At 38.8% G+C, this 17007-nt stretch overlaps 1 protein-coding gene across 5 annotated transcripts in view; it reads left to right on the top strand.

The window, feature by feature from the left end:
* The window catches only part of LYN (LYN proto-oncogene, Src family tyrosine kinase), a 58070-nt gene that overhangs the window by 36162 nt on the left and 4901 nt on the right, over positions 1-17007 (top strand). For all 5 annotated transcript variants that reach the window (XM_071554512.1, XM_071554510.1, XM_071554508.1 and 2 more), the window contains 4 exons: positions 3494-3676; positions 4536-4612; positions 10030-10183; positions 11905-12036. In XM_071554512.1, coding sequence (XP_071410613.1) covers positions 3494-3676; positions 4536-4612; positions 10030-10183; positions 11905-12036 — 546 coding nt within the window. The remainder of the gene's footprint in view (positions 1-3493; positions 3677-4535; positions 4613-10029; positions 10184-11904; positions 12037-17007) is intronic.

The following is a 17007-nucleotide window of genomic DNA, read 5'->3' as shown; positions in this document are numbered from 1 at the left end:
GCACCATGGCAGTGGCTAGAAAGCCACAGCCTGTGCTTTTTGCCTTCCCATTTAATGGGCTGCGTGGAGATGAGTGAGAGATGGAGCTACTGTTGCATTTTTCTGTTCTTCAGCTGAGTGATGGCTGCAGTTGGTGAAGAAGTGAAGTGCTGACATGTAATAGGATGCAGAGAAGCTGCAGTTGTCAGTCTGGTCCCCTCTTCTAATAGTGTCACACCTCTGTAGCCCAAATAAGTTGTTCCGAGTATACACTGTAGGGAATTACTACAAAAACAGAGGAAGGAGAAAGCTGAATATTGTAGGCTTGTTGACAAAGCTGGTCATCTTCAGTTCTAGAGATCTGGTCAAAAATGGTAGGCTCAACCTCCTTACTGTCTATTTTAAGTTCATATCACGGCTTGGCCTAAGTAAGCCCATGCAAGAATCTGAAGGCAACCTGGCTGTCCAAGATGCTACTCTGTCAAAATATCAATAATCAACTCCAAGATGAACATTTGAAATACTAAATTTTTTTGAGGTTTCTACTCTAAGATGTAGAGAAGAACATGGCTTATTGTGTGAGACATCATTATACATTCCTCAGACTTTCATAATGCTGGTTGCTTCACATTTGATTTTTAACAGAAGCTGAAACTGCACAGAGACTCACTTCCTGCCGTGATATGAAAGTTTTTTAGACCATTGAGTTCAGTGCATCTGGGTAGTTACTTTAAGTGATGTGATGAACAGGAGCAGCACTGCAAGACCAGGGTCTATGTTTTATGCATTTTTGTTCCTAGTGTGTGCTGATATGATGTGAATCATGATGCTCTGTGGTATTAATAATCCATGAAGAGAATCCTCAAGCAGGGCTAAGAGGAAAGTTAACGAGGCAAATGCAGCCATTATGGGGTATTTTATTAATGAAGCACATCTTGCTTGCATCTCAGGTGTAAAAGATTCTCTTATTCAACAGTCTCTGAACCAGAATGAAAGTAATACATGTTTTGGAGGTGTATTTTCTTCTGCAGCTGTTAGAAAAAAACAGAGTAAATCATACCACAGAAATACTTTTTTTACAATATAACACATCTAAAACAAACCAAGGAAACTTACTGGTACATCTCAGTATCAGAAAAGAAATTTGACAATACACAGATGAGCTGAATGCTAGTTGCAAAACTCTGAATTTTATGTCAGATGTTCTAGATCTAAGCAAGAATTTCATTGCTCATCTATCTTTTTGAATTCCTATTTAGGTAGCAGACCTAAGTTCATTTAGTAGACCATAGTTCGTTCATATCATATGGCAAGCAATACTGAGACACAGTAAGTGCTGGGTCTACACCCAGAATAGTTCACAGCGTCAGGCACTGTATGAAGGGGGGGCTGATGCTGTGGCCACCCCTTCCCACAGCTCTCTGTGTGTTACTAGACTCCTTCTGTGATGCAGATTAAACCTTAAATTTGCTGTCACTTAAGTGCTTTGAGATCACCAGTTTTCTCTTCACCTGAACAAAGACTGCACTTTCGGACCTGTACAGTAAAAGTCTGCCTGCAAAGCAGATTATGGGAACTACCACTGAGGTTCTCACAGCAACAACAGGTAACCTGGCATGACGGCTAGGACTTTGTTGGGCTGGGGTGGTACAGATGCATACTAAAAAGATGCTGCATGCTCCAGGTCCCAGCCCAAATCAAGCCAACACTGGTTTTGTTGATAATATGTGGATGGGAGAGGTGACAAATTCCAAGGGTCCATTTTTTGTGAGGGCTTATAGAGATCATGACCACCTTTCCTCAGTGTTTTGGTGTCCCATCCTTGCCAATACCTGATGAAAAAAATGGACATGAAACCACTGGTTATCTCTAGTGCTCTCACCAGCTATTTGCTTTGTATGTTGTCACCAGAGGGTCAGGGTAGACTTGTATACAGCAGAAAACCTCAGTGTCACTGAGATATTGTAGTAAAGCAAACTTTCTGTAAGACAGACTCTTGTTTGATGGATCTCTTTTAGTGAACACAAAATACTGTTACATAATGTTAAGTGTGTTGGTCATAATTACTTCACAGAAATAATTATATTAATTAGTATGTTCAGTAGAGAATTCAAGAAATTGAGAGTGGAAATCATGCTCTGTTTTAGGATAGAGGTTAGAATATTATACAAATAGGCTTTCCGATTCTTAAGCAGAAAGAAATAGGTTTTAAAATCTGTTTTTCTGAAAGATATAAATCATATACCTGAGCTTTAACAGCAGATTTGACTTGTAGTTGTAATTTTTTACTGTTAGGTAATTTAGAGAAATGTCTTTATTATGCTTTGACCTGACCATGTTGGAAATATGTATTTAATAATCATGCAGGTGAATATTTTGTGACTGGCAAAGTGGCTTTCCTCAGGTGATGTTTCTTCTTTGAGGAAGAAGATGCAGTGGTTAAAGCAGTCACTAAGATCTGGAAATGAGGTCCTTGCTTTTTCAATTATTTCTTTTGTTGTGATGCTAAATATCAGAAGGAAATGGTAGATTCCAACTTAGAAGCGTATCCATTGTGGCGATAGTCAGGATTGTTGCTGAATAAGGAAATGAGGCTATTTCATTGAATCATGAAATTTTTACCTCTGCTGAGAAACATTTCTAAAATGTTCTAATTGATACGGTGGGGTACAGAAGTTACATTTATATCCCTATCTCTTTCTTTCTCTCTCTTTTATTTCTTTTATTTTTTCAAATTAAATGACTTCACAAAATAAACTTTAGGATCAGTGCTTGCGACTCTATTTTTAAAGCTTTTTAAACATTTATTTAATATTTGGAAAAATCAGAAAACAATTCACTGTTTTTCTCTTTACTGATGGTTGCTTCCTGTATAAGTAGAATGTCCATTTAGAAGGTTTGATAAACAAAGAAATGAACCACAGTCACAGTCTCCTCCAGTTTTGACATGGGCTGTGTGATAAGAAGTTATCACATTTTGAATCTTGTGCTGAATACTGTGGGATTGCAGTCCTGGCAGCGTATCTTTGTTGGTTATAAGAATACTCGTTTGATTACACTTTCCAGTAATGCTCCAATTTGAGCACTGAGGGTTATGGAAAGGATTATAAGCATGAGTGTGGCATGCATAAAATGGCTATAATTATGGATTTAAAGATGCTCCAGAATCTTGGACATTCATTGGAACATGTCTTGACCAAACATTTTATGAGCTACTTGTGAGTGAAAACTTGGTATGAAGTAAGATCATTTGCTTGCTTTGTTTTGCCTTTTTTTTTTTTTTGAGATAACTGATTTCCAAAAAAAGGGAATGGATCATTTTTCATTGCAATGTTGTATCTGTTGCAAAATAAAAAGGAATTCTAGCATAAATGTTTGCGCTGCGTCTGGCACTTGCTTTCAGACTCTTAGCTATTCCCGGAATCCAACTTCACCTGCTCTACAAATTCTTGCTAGTTGGAACACTGTGGTGCAGGGGGACTTCAAATGCACTGATTATATTCCCTCCTTGTAGGTTACTATCATAATAGTACAAAAGTAGCTGTGAAGACTCTGAAGCCTGGAACAATGTCTGTGCAGGCCTTCCTGGAAGAAGCCAACCTCATGAAAACACTTCAGCATGATAAGCTTGTTAGGCTTTATGCTGTAGTGACCAAAGAAGAGCCTATTTATATTATAACAGAATTCATGGCAAAAGGTGAGAAAAACATTGGATCTGCAAACAATGCTTTGGTGAACTCTTCTGCTTCTCCTGAATTAGTCCCCTTTCTTTAAAAAGGAGGAAACAATAGAATTATTTTTTGAGTGCTCAGGTATTAAGTGAAGGAGCACCAATCCAATTGGCACTCGGCCAATTAAGATGGGCTGAGGCTTTAATTTTGTGATTCATTGCTGGATTTATGCATGTGAATTTACAGTTTTCTTAAATGCAGCGTTTTTAAGTGTTTTTGAATCAGAGAATAAACCCAAAATACCTCTGGTTCCCTTGGACCCCTTTCCTAACTTTTGTTTCTTGTATCATAGCAAGGCAATTAAAACACACTTTAGAAATTGCCTTATGTGGCCCTTTAATTGATAAATGTCTGTGCAATAAAGGAGTGGAGTGTGGTCCTGCAAGGATGGCTGCACCACTAGAAAAGGGCAACCCTTGTAGAGCATTACTGCACAAAATAAGCAAGGTTTCTTTCTCAGATTTTCTTAGGTGGCAATTTTTCTTGTTTTGTTCTGTTTTCGAGCCATATGGCTGATAACTTCATGAACAAGTGCTGAGGCACTCAATGCTTTATGACTTGTAAAGGATTGATGTGTGCTCTTGTCCTAGACAGCTTTCCTGATGGTCCATAGACTATGGTGCTTATCAAACTCAACACCACTGATCTGAGATATGGTCTGATGGGAGTTTAAATCATGCAAAGAGACTGTCTTGCTGTGGTCAACTTGAAAATACAGCAAAACACTTCACTGTATCACTTTTGTGATCCCGAAAACTGGGGACCTGGTGTGACCTTTCTTTTGGTAATAAGCTGCACTAACTTAATCTTTCTGTGTTGTAACAGGAAGTTTGCTGGATTTTCTGAAGAGTGATGAAGGAAGTAAATTGTTGCTTCCAAAGCTTATCGACTTCTCTGCTCAGGTAAAGATTAGGAAATATGCTCAAAATTATTGGAGTTTATTTGTCTCAGAGTCTGAAACTCATGCTGGGCATCTTTATCTTCAGGGTTTTTTTCAAAAAAATATTAATTTCAAATAAATTGTGAGTAAATAAGGTTATTTGAAAGGAGGAAATAGATAAAAGAGGTTTCAAAGGGAACATGTGAGGTTACTGCTGGTGACCTGCTTAGATGTCAGTGGAACCCTGATTAGATGGCAGCAAGACACATCTGCTTTCCTTTGTGGAAAGGCTGCTTCCAATTTGAGCAGCTATGTGTTGAAAGTGTAAGTACAAGTTTGTGACTTTGTGCTTAGGAGATTTCTTCAGTGTTAATAAATGTGTCATTTGATCAAATTTCTCTTAAGCTCAGTGGACTCTACTTGTTTTCAAATTCTTATGTAAATTATTGTGAAATGGTGTTTCAATATATGATTCATGAACGAGGGTGATTGTTTCAAAATATACAAGTTATCCCATGTCATAATTGAAACCTGGAGACATTTGTGTGTCAAAGCCTGGATCAAAAGCACCCAGAGTCCAGTGTTTTGTCTCAGACAGTTACCAGCATTAGATGTCCAGGGAGGCATGTAACAAAAATAGAGCAATAATTGTGGTTTTATGAGTTCTAGTTTGTGTTAGTACTAGGTAATGAAGGCATTTCTGTTAGGTTATTGTTAGTCAAACTTTTGGAGGTTTTATTATGTATTAGAGTTTACAGATTTTTGCACCCTATTACACTAATTTGTCATAACTCATGAAAAAAAAGATGGGAAAATTTTAAAAGGCATAATAAAGCAATCTGGATTTATATCAAAAATTCACAATAAGGATATATGTGTGTATATATATATATATATATATATATATATATATATCTTATATAACCATTGCTAAAGAAATAAATACAAGATTAGAAGTATTTCTTTACTGAGAGGGTTGTCAAACATTGGAACAGACTTCCTAGAGAGGTGGTCAATGCCCCAAACCTGTCATCATTTAAAAGGTATTTGGACAATGGCCTTAATAACATGCTTTAACTTCCAGTTAAAATGGCTTGAATTGGTCAAGCAGTTGGACTGGATGATCATTGGAGGTCCTTTCCAACTGGAACTATTTTATTCTACAGTATATTACATATCACATATTGATATATAAATGTTCAGTATATCAAATATAGATTTTTATTTTAACGTGGATTCAATGCAGTAGCTATTTTTGCTATGATTATTGGTTTAGTGTAGCTAAAGGCTTTCTAAGTTTTATGAGTTCTTTGGGTAATTTGTCCTTGAGAATTTAGTGGGATAAAGGCTTTGTAGATGTGGAAAACCTGCTGGAACCCAGGTCATGGTCTGAAGAGATGAATAACAGTGGGCAGAAAAGAAACAAAGAAGGTAGCTTTGAAAATAGTGGGTAAAATTCAAGGGAGAGAATATCTGTGAGCAGTGATATGAAAGGAGACCTGAGATGTGGAGAGAAAAGCATGTGGGGTTTCAAAGCAGACCCTTTTATTGGAGTTAGGGATATTGTGTTCATTGAAAATGAATATTGTGTTCTCAGAAATTTAAGGCTTAAAACCTGCAAAGAACTAGAGAGCAACTCTAACTGTGTGCAACTTGAGTAAATCACTTCAAGATACCAGGGGTCAGAGATTGTCATTTACAGAGCTTTGAAGGTCAGGTCACTTGAAATGGACATCACTTGTCACCCTGATCGGACAGCAACCTCTCAGAGCCAGTTTCTGCACTTGGTCTCAGAGGCCAGGACCTTGTGCTGCACAGGTGATGGGAGAAGTCCCTCTCATCACCTCAGATGTAGACTATCAACAAAAATTCCTGAGAGCGAGCCATATGGCATTGTGACATTTCCACCGCATATTCCTTTTCAAGCTTCTTTAATTTTTTATGATCCCCTCTAATGTTCTAGTGAATAATTATATACATTACTTTTATAATTCTTTTTTTCTCTGTGGGTCTGCTTTGATTATATAGCTGCTTGACTGGAGCAAGAGAAATATGCTTTTGCAACCTTTCCTGACTTTACCTTTAGGATATGCACTGCTGCAAACTGAAAATTGTTATTACACTGATGTATCACTTGAAGATGTGTGTCTTATGCAACAGTTCTCAGTTGTCAGATAAAAATGGGCAGATATGCCCTCTTCATAGACAGAGTCACATCAAAATGAGCTCTCTTTTTGAAAACTCTGTGATCAAGATGTGTATTTTATTTTATTATGCATCTGGGCATTATTGCAAGGTACCTAAAAGGTGCCATTATTGAAAGGTTAATCCTAGACCAAAGACAGCCCTGTCTGGATCAATAACATGTCCACTTCAAACCTTTCAAAACTACAGACTGCTTTTAGTGATGCTGCTCCCTAGGAAGTGAGAGAATTACCAAATTTAGGGCAGTATGCAACTCCAGGTATGCTCCATTGTTTCCTCTGCTTGAAATGCACCAAAAGGATGCTTGTATCCCCCTTAAGTGCTCTGCGCTCATTTCTAGTCTGGTTTTTGGGATGTGGTACCTGCTTTGACAGGAGCATCCCACCAAGCTTTAGGCCTGAGCAACCCATGTGGGCAGCTGAGAGTAACTCTGAGGCCACTGTCCAGTGCCTGCCATGACTTTAGGCTGAAGCTTTATAGAGGCTGTCTGGTGGAATGATTTATTTCTTCCAGAAGACTTTTCTCCCATTCTTACCCTAGGTTTATAGTTCTTACCATGTAGAGATTTTTTGGTTGGTTGTTTTTAAAAGGTTTTAATTTGGGTATTTCTAAAAGTGTGTCAGTAGTTCATTAAAGGTGATGGGGAACTGCTCCTTTCTTGGCAGAAACACTTGTGCAGTGTAGGCAGAATCTTCTCTTAAAGGCCACAAAACATTCCTGAAGCTGAAATTAGCTTTCCTGTCCTGCCTCTTGAATAGAAGTTACATGTAGTCGAACAGTCTTGACAGGTACCAATGATCACTAAAAGACAGGGAAAAGGCTTTAATTTTCTTTTGTTCATATGAATTTCTCTACCACTAACATATCATTTGGCCATGAAAACCCAACAATTATCATTAGAAGTTAGCATATGGGCTCTGGCACCCATTCCCTTGATCAAAAAAAAGAACCTTGATATTTTTTTTGTTATTCTTTTCCCCCAAGCAAAGATTTAACATGACTAGACACATGAATTCAGTTGTCCAGTTGCTGTGTTTCCCCTCCTTCTCCCATTCAAAATTCCTTGCTCATTATTCTTTTCCTACTTAGGAATATTTTGTATGCCCAAGTAATTGCATATGCATGGCTTCTTCGGATTTTTCTGATTCAATGCACTCAAAACCATTGCCCTGGAATTTTACAGAAATGCAGTTTGTATTTGCTGAAAACATAATGAATCATTTGATGTCACATTCTTGATTTGCGACTAATCAGATGATGACTTCAGTGAATCTGAGACAAATAAGAGGACATAAATTAAATATCACTGCCACAAATGTCTCTTGTGAAGTGGTTCTTCATTCCCTAGCCAGCAGTTTGCCCAAATATTAAATCTGTGCAGGGAAGAAGTAGGAAAGTTGATTACTCTGTGATATTTGATGTATTTTTGGTGACATTAGTTGACCTGTCTGCATTTTGGCTGTATCTGCCAAGCTGGTTAGTCCAACCTCAGCACTGATCTTACAGCAAAACCACTATCTCTCCTTCTCCCCAAATCCAAGTGATGGTGTGGGAAGGAGAGAGAGGCAGAGCAAGCTCTGAGTTAAATACTGCTCTTCTGTGTGTCTGAAAGTCCCTAGTAAGACACTTTGTGGCAATAATTCACTAGTAGCTGCTTCCTTCATTATGAAACATCTTACTTATTTCTAGAAAATATGAAATGCAGGTGTTCTTCATTCTCCTCATCATTGGAGTTTCTTTCTCATTTAGTGTGAGAACACCACCCCCCCCCCATCATTGCACAAGGGCAGTGTCACACATTGCTCTGAATAATGTATCAGTTGGTAAGAGGAGGTTGCAGTGGAAGGAGGTGGGAGAGCAATGGCTCTATTTTTCCATTGCTTAAACCGAAAAAGAGGAACAAAGACCATGTGGTTTTGTGTTGTAAGTGATGGCAGTGTGTGCCTTTGCAGTACCCCTTGGGGACTTTTTAGAAACAGATAAGCAGAAGTGATGTTAATATTTTCTAAAAATTTGGTCAGGTGCTCCTGCCTGCTTTACTGCACAGCAGAAATAAACAGCTCAGGTGCTGAGAAGGTATTCATCCACTTGTATTCTCCTAAGGTGGAGAGGAAAGAGCCTGTCATGAGGGTGCTGGACACTGGTACTGGCTCTTGCTGCTTTACTGCTGCTTCATTGGCAAATCTGAGAGCTTATGTGTTCCCCAAACTATGTAGTCAAGAGCAAGTGGTCTGTCATCCATCCACAGACATCCTGGAGAGGTGCCTGTGGCACAGGTTGGACTGTGACCCTTGCCTTGCCCATCAAAAGTCTCACGAGAGAGTTAAAAACTGACAGCTCACAAGAACAGGTTTTAGTTTTCTTTTTTCTTAGCTTCTCTTAAATTTCTGAACAGAATACAGTCTACACATCAATTTATTGCTCTGAGTTTAGAAACTATTATTTGTTTGGTGTTATCTTCTGAAAAGTAAAATGTTTTTCTTCAGAAAAAAAAAGAAACTCTGGACAAATACTGAAAAAATCATTCCCTGTGCCTCTTTTTTGGACATTAGTCATCTCTAACTTGGTTTGGAAATCAATTTAGGGTGTTGAAATACAAATTATATTGACTTAGATAGTATCTGAGAGCTGACTGTTGCCAAACACTCCTTGTGTATGAACAGGTACATAGTGTTGTAGAATAAAATAAAGTTGTTTGCCTTATCTTAGTAATTGTTCCCTGATTGTTCAGACCTATACTGAGTAAATAGAAAGCTGCAATTTTGGGGTTTTTTAAAACTCTTTCTGCACTGTTGCTTCATCAGTCCTTAAATAGAACATCTGTATCTTAACTTATTAACTCCTTCTATTTTCCTAGGATTTGGAAAATAAACTGGTTAGTGATTTGGGAAAGAGAATATTTTAACAAAAATCTTAGGAACATTTTATTTAAGATTTTGTTTCAGGAAATGCCTCTCTCTCATACATGTCTAATTCTGCCACCTGTTATTCACCCAAACAATTCTTTCAGGTCTGTTGCTACTGTGAGCATAGTTTTACAGGACTGCATCTGCACATAGGTTGTCCATGGCAATCCCTCTTTTCTTGATTCTGTCTAAAAGAATGCTATAAAGACACCAGTAATGAATAAATGGATGTGGCTTTGCTGATACCTTGGAAGAACAGAGACATCAGAACTGCTAATGGAGTTGTCTGGTGTTGAAATATCAAAATAGTTGTTCTTTTGGTTTTCAGATTGCAGAAGGGATGGCATACATAGAAAGAAAAAATTATATCCATCGAGATTTGAGAGCAGCGAATGTTCTGGTTTCAGACTTACTGATGTGCAAAATTGCTGATTTTGGGCTAGCAAGAGTCATTGAAGACAATGAATATACAGCAAGGGAAGGTATGTATTTTCATTTTTGTCTTTAGAACTTCAGCCTCTGGGAGGCAGTGAGGCTTCATTTAACACAGTAATATGGCCACCAAGGACAGAAAGTGCTGTAACAACTTCCTAGAGGCATTTTAATGCCAGCAACTTCTAAAAAGAATAAGGAAGCTAATAACCTTTCTGCACTCCCCAGGCTTTTTGAGGAGGGTATTTTAAATAAATTTCAAAACCAAAGGAAAATGAGAGTATTTAACAGCACAGAATGTTTTTCTAAATAGAACAAATAAATTGCACAACCACAGCTTCCATCTCATAGAATTAAACACCAAGAAAATATGATCTTTTATTCTCTTCACATCCTGAAGACCTCCTTTCAGTTAGGGAAAGGAAGGATCCCTGGCAGGTGTAGTTACTGGTAACAAGAAAAGCTTTAGCAGAACTGGTTACTTTTTGAAGCCGATTTAGGAGCCGCAGCAATAATTTGCATTTTCAGCAGCATTGCTGCTACTTGTAGGGACACTGGAAGGCTGGGCCATGCTCCTGCTCAGCACGTGGGTGGGAAGTAGGAGTGCAGCAGGGTCAGGACTGGCAAGAGGAAAAACATGCTTTTAAGGATGTATGTCTGGGTTTTGCCATGTGTATCTTGCTAATGTTGTCAAGGATCCTTTCAAGAATGCACAGTCAATTCATTGTAGTGAAAAGTTTTTATTTATGCTTCCATGCACAGATTGCATAAGGGTAACTTTTCAGAGCAGGTTTGTTGGCTGGCTTTCCCCTTCTTGTTTCAAAAACACTACCTCAGGTTTTGACACAGTCTGGATGGAAACTGTGGTTATGTGAGATGAGAGGGGAAGAACTAAGGTATGAGGAAGAAAGAACAATGCACTACAGTTGAGATTAAAGGAAGAGGAGCTATTCACCAGTAACTGAATTACAGTAATTCAATAGATCAGAGCAAAGGGTCTGATTAAGCAGTTTTCAGAGCTAGAAACCTATGTCTGGGGCTTTTAGCTACCTCTGGACATTGTGTACTGGTTAAGTTTTCTGGTTATAAATTTTTTATGCTGAGTTTCTTTGATATGTTTTCTGCCATTCAGAAAAGTTTCCTAGTTTACCTGGTATTTTGTGTCAGAATGACAGAGCAGGCTAAAAAGGGCTTAGAGAGAATCTGCTTACATTACTCCTTGTCATAAGAACTAAGGTAGTATTCGCAACAAAGGCTGCCTGAACTTTTTTATTTAACTGGAGGGAGTTTGCTTTGATATGGAATCAGTTAGTTAGATATGAAAGACAGTAACTTAAGGTATGATTATTTAATGTATCTCTTGCTACTGCTTTTGGATCTATGGCTGAATGTGAAATGCGTTCAAGTTGTTGCAATGTTCAAGCCAGACTGACTTTCTTTAAAATAGAAAAAGTTACTTAAAATCTTGTGAAGTTCCAGATGATGAGAAGTGTAAAACAGTGACTGTGATTTTAGCAAAAATTCACCTTACCTACAAGTCAGAAGGTGCTATGTAACTTGAAGCATCTTATTTGCCCCTCTGACACAGGATGCGCAGTGTGGTAATGTGCATCCTGCAGCACATCTCTGCTGATAACTCTTGTACAGAAGGAATTTTGGTAATTTTGCTGACTTAGGGGTGTCAAAGGCAAGTCAATTAAGACCTTTTAGTGACTTGATATTGAGTGGTTATATTTGCTTTTGACTGTTTGTGACTGAACTTATTTTTTAGGTGCAAAATTCCCTATTAAATGGACAGCACCAGAGGCAATTAACTATGGATCTTTCACTATTAAATCTGATGTGTGGTCATTTGGGATTCTCCTGTATGAAATTGTTACATATGGAAAGATTCCTTATCCAGGTATGGGCTTGTGTATTTATACTTTGGTGTTGAGAAGCAAAGAAAATATGCAGGGAAAGAGCTGGCATCTGACAGCAAGTGACAGCAATGATTTGAAAAATGTCTTACAGGTCATCTTACTGCTTTTAGAACTTACAGTCGCTGTACATGCAAACCACACACCTCTCTGGGGTAAATTCTAGCAAACAGACTAATGGCACCATGAACATATAGGCATTTTTATACATTCCAAAGATGTTACATCTGCAGCAAATGCTGCATTTTCACAGCCTCCTGCCTTATGATCGGAAGCACAGTCCCACAGCAAGGATGCAGTGCTGCCTGTTCTAACAGTGCTGCATAAGCTGCTGGGGTTTTTAGTAGGGTAATATGTGAAAGGACTAAGAAAGCATGTTTTCACAAACAAATAGGCTGTAACAATTTGCTAGTGTTAGCTAATCTAAACAAACATGAAAGCAGACCCTAAGATAGTGTTGATGTACTGTTAGGAATATTTACTATTTGTTGTTCCATACAGCTCAGGTACAAGGCTTCAGAGGTGAACACATCAATTGTAGCTGCATTAGGTAGCTGTGAGATGGTTATGTGCTTCATGTTTGATTTTTCATTGTTAAACAAAACATGTATTAATGTTTTCAGCACAAAGAGGCAACTTGTATGAAGGAGTTTTTTATGCACATGAAATTGTTAAATCTCAGACACAGCTCATTAATTCTGGGCAACAGACTGCATTCATTTAATCTTACTGAGTTTATGAAAAATTGACCTAAATTCTCTTGTGGGCAAATAGGGAAAGTACAATCTTGTTCACCTGTACTGCACATCTCATAGATGGAGTAACTTCTGAGAAGAACCCTTAGTATCCTGACAGGGAAGGAAGAGCAGATATTTCATTCAAGCAAAGCTTTCCCAGCGCTTCCAGTGCAGCAGCTCTTGCTGTTTAAATAGCGAAAACATTTTCACTACCACTTCATGAGCAGCTGGAATTCTGCATCTTGAGCTGCCAGAGATGGTTAAGAGGCAGACCTGAGTCCCTGAAGTGACAATGGGCTGAACACTTCTGGGCACAGGGAGACGGGACCTCCTGCAAGACTCAGGCAGTGGGAAAGGGGTGATGGCAGCCAACTTTACACTATGTTATGGAAGAACATATCAACTTTCCGTACAAGAGGTAGAGCCAAACCAGACATTCTCAACTGCACAGTAAAGTTCTAGTCCAGGAAAACACTTAAGCTCAAGACTAGCCCCCTTAAATTTCAAGAAGTGATAAGACTGCTTGCACAGCTAAGTGTTTAAACATATGCTCTGTGTTGGTTTGTAGGTAGGGCTATAAAATATGTGACTGTGTAGCAGGTCCTCCCAAAGCTATGCTAAATAGTGCTTATATCCCCAGGAAGGATCCGACAAGAGTTGTATGCAGCCAAGTAATGCACAGTTCTTCCCACAGTCAAGTTATCTTTTTTGTTCCCTGTTAGCACATACCTTTGCATCCTGACAGTTGCTTACATTACCTGGGCTCACAAGGTGATTTCTGGATGCCTTGAAAATTGGCCTTCTCTGAGAAAACCTACAAGGTCACCTGGAAACTAGAACTACAAAAATACAAAATCCAATCCAATACTTAATTCTGCAGCTAAGTGTGCTCTCTCCTTACTTCCATAAATTATAGCATATTTTTATTTCAAGAACAAAGTCATTCTGTACAGCAGACAGTACTGTGGTATTACTGTGGGAAAATATCTCTTCTAGAGGAAGTCTGAGCAGTATATCTTTTTAAATATGGGAGCATTTTTATGAGCACCATAAGTAGTCCATGCACTGTGGATTCATTCATCAACTAGCAATTAGAAGTGGAAGGCTTTTGCCTGCATATTGGAAGATTTTAATACTTTGTAGGTATTGCTTATATTCAAATGGAGGAGGCATATATACCCATTTTAAATCAAAGTATTGCTTGAAATAGCCTGACTGAGAATCATAGTAAAATATATGGGTGACCAATTTACTTTATGTGAAGAGATGTGACAGATTTGGGGAAATTACCCCAGCACGGAGTAGTAATCTGGTGATAGGTTGCAACCACCAGCCACTGGAGAGGTACAGTGAACTGATTTTTCAATTCCAGTTGGAATGTTTCAAAATATTATTTTCAATTATTAACCAGCTGTAACAACCAGAGAGTAGTCAGCATAGAGCTGCATATGAAACAGTTTGAGTTGAAACTGGCAATTAATTAATTCCTGTGAGGAAATTCCAGGTAGGCAACTTGGTAGGAAGCATTTCTAGCCAAGAAACTTGGAGCTTTTGTGATCTTTGTTCTTAAATTTCAACAGCTGTTTCTCTTCCTGAGAAACTCAAAGCAGCTAGCGGGACTATAGTTTCAGGAACTACCTCTGAAACATGAACCAATTTTCTGGGCACCTAAGTTGAATTTGCTGTAAAAACTAATTTCTAGGTGATTATATAATATGTCAAATACTGGCAACATCCATGCTTTCATTCCAGTTATGTCCACTGCTCTTCACAAGGTATGATGTTTTCTGTACAGTGGGACTCTTCCTCCATATCACTGTGTCCATATAATTTCCTAGGCTCTAACATAAGGATATACATAAGCATAAATTAACGACAGCATAAATTAACAGGCATGTACCCAAACTTTAGAGCTAATGTCCTTTGCTGGCATTCAAGAGGGTGTAAGTGTAATAAATATGCATGTGGGATAAATTTCTTTTACTAACTAGGATGTAGTTATGATGAAACAGGTAATTCTCTAGCCACAGGGAAAAAAAAAACAAAATAAAAAAAAGGGAAAAGTTAAACAAGTAGCTATTTTGAGAAAACTGCTTGGACTGTGGGTAAGCCTTTTTCTTTTAAATAAAATCCCAAGCACCTGCAAGTATGTACATGAAGTATTTACCTTGGGATACTGATAAAAGTATTTTCGGTTTTTGCTTCTACACTCAAACCCTCAAATTATTTAACAGATAGTTTTCCTGCAGGGTAGCTGAAATACAGTCTTTGACATTAGCATTCAGAATGTAACAATCAGTCCTGCAGTCACTAGATCTAAGCACAGTCCTATAAAGGACTTAAACCCAAGAAATCAGTCCCACTCTGCACAAAAGCTCAATAGCAGCAGTCCTCATGTAGCAGCACACAGTTAACTAAGACTTTGCATAGTATGAATGACTGTTTTCCTGCACATATTATATACAATCCATTTCTTTAAGCTTAAGAAGTCAGATCCCTGTTCTCTACAAAATGCTTTATTGACTTTTCCCCTGTATTTAATATGTATCTATAGAGCAGTAATTCCTTATTCTGTGACGACATGCCATTGCATTACTTCAAAATACTTCTCTGCACATGGGCACTATTAGCTCAGGAAAACTTCCCTTCTCCTTCCAAAGAGGAACTGACAATACAAAAGATGTGCCTAAAGTAAGGACTTTGATCCAGACTCAGATTACATGGCTGACAGTGTTTCTGGAATAGGCTAAAGCCAAAAGGCTTGAGCTGAAGTCAGCTGTATAAACTATGGTTATCTTGAATAATCCAAGTAGTTATACCGGATAAAGTTGTCATTTGGTTGTAATTCAAATGTGTCCTTACCTGCCAAGGGCCTTAAATCATAGCCATAGTAGATAATACGTACAGAGATGTGCACAATCTGCAGCAAAAAAGCTGCACAGTCACCAAGTGCTCAGGAAAGCACCACATCTGCACCTCAGTGCTGAGCTTGCTCAGAGCAGGACCCATCCTGCCTCCTCTCAGCCAAGCACAGCTGCTCGCCACACCTCTGGGCAGCTGGTGTGTGCAGGAGCAGTGGCTGTCACACATAGACCTGACCAGAGATAACCACGAGTGACTGTAGTCTTGGGCAGAACTGCAGCACAAGGAGCATTCAGCCCCAGGAGCAGCCAGTGGCTGTGGGGTGCCTCCTGCATGTCCAGTCATCAGAACATTCAGCATTCACTGAGCACAAAAAACTTAGAGTTTGGGTCCTGGAGAAGGCAGTCCTGGCACCATTGCTCCACTGGGTTGCATTAGATTTGCAGAGGAAGTGACAAGCCAAAAGGCAGGTTTCTGGATAGGAAGTGGTGAGGCCTAAAAAAGCAAAAGCTGACCCTAGCATAGGGGACCTTCTGAGAGTAGGTGTTGAAATTGTTCTGTGAACCAGTCTCTCAAGGGTTTGATAAAGCAGGGGGAGGGGATGATGGGAAATTTAAAAAAAAAAAGGAAGGAGAAGAATGGAGTCCAGGGCAGGACTTTCTCATGTGATGTTAGTTGGCATGTGATACTCAGAATGCACTTCTGGTAGATTCATATCCTCTGAAAGATAACCCTAACAGGAAAACAAAGCAAAGCTCAGTCCAGCTTGCAAGATGGTTTTGCATGACAGTAACAGGAGAAGGAATAAGGGAGAGGAACTTGCATGTTACAAGGTTTTCATGAGTGACTGTCCAGTATCTTGCAATCAGCAGCACTTACACAAAAGCTGATGTAGAAGAAAATCTGAAAGTTTGTTACTACATTGGGCCAAGTGACTTGGCAGCAGTTTCAAATAGGTAGGTTGCTCTTCATCTCAATGTGAATGGGGTCTACAGTAAGCAGGTCAGTTGCTCTGCAGCTATAGACAAGGCTGATGCCAGGGTGGAGTTTTGCTGTGAATCTCATCACCACCAGAAGCAGAATATTTCTGGTGGTAGGGCTGGTCAGAAGAGCAGAATGGAGATGGTGCTGGAGACAATTATGATCTTGTTAGACTTGGTACTAAAGCGGTTGCAATGCTCAACTGCAGAAATGGAAATCTTCCCCCCAGGATTTTCAGAGCAAGTCTCTCATTGCCGGTACACACCTCAGCCTTGTTTATTGAACTCCTGCTAGTAGCTACTTTTAGTAAGTAGCAGTAGTCTTGTATTATTGGATGAAGGTCTTTAGGCTGAAGTAAATAAAAAAAGGTAATTT

The sequence above is a fragment of the Pithys albifrons genome, chromosome 4, assembly GCF_047495875.1.
Source record: "Pithys albifrons albifrons isolate INPA30051 chromosome 4, PitAlb_v1, whole genome shotgun sequence".
In the NCBI taxonomy this organism is placed as follows: domain Eukaryota; kingdom Metazoa; phylum Chordata; class Aves; order Passeriformes; family Thamnophilidae; genus Pithys; species Pithys albifrons.
Note: the sequence above shows the minus strand (reverse complement) of the source record. Positions and strands in the feature narration are given on the sequence as shown.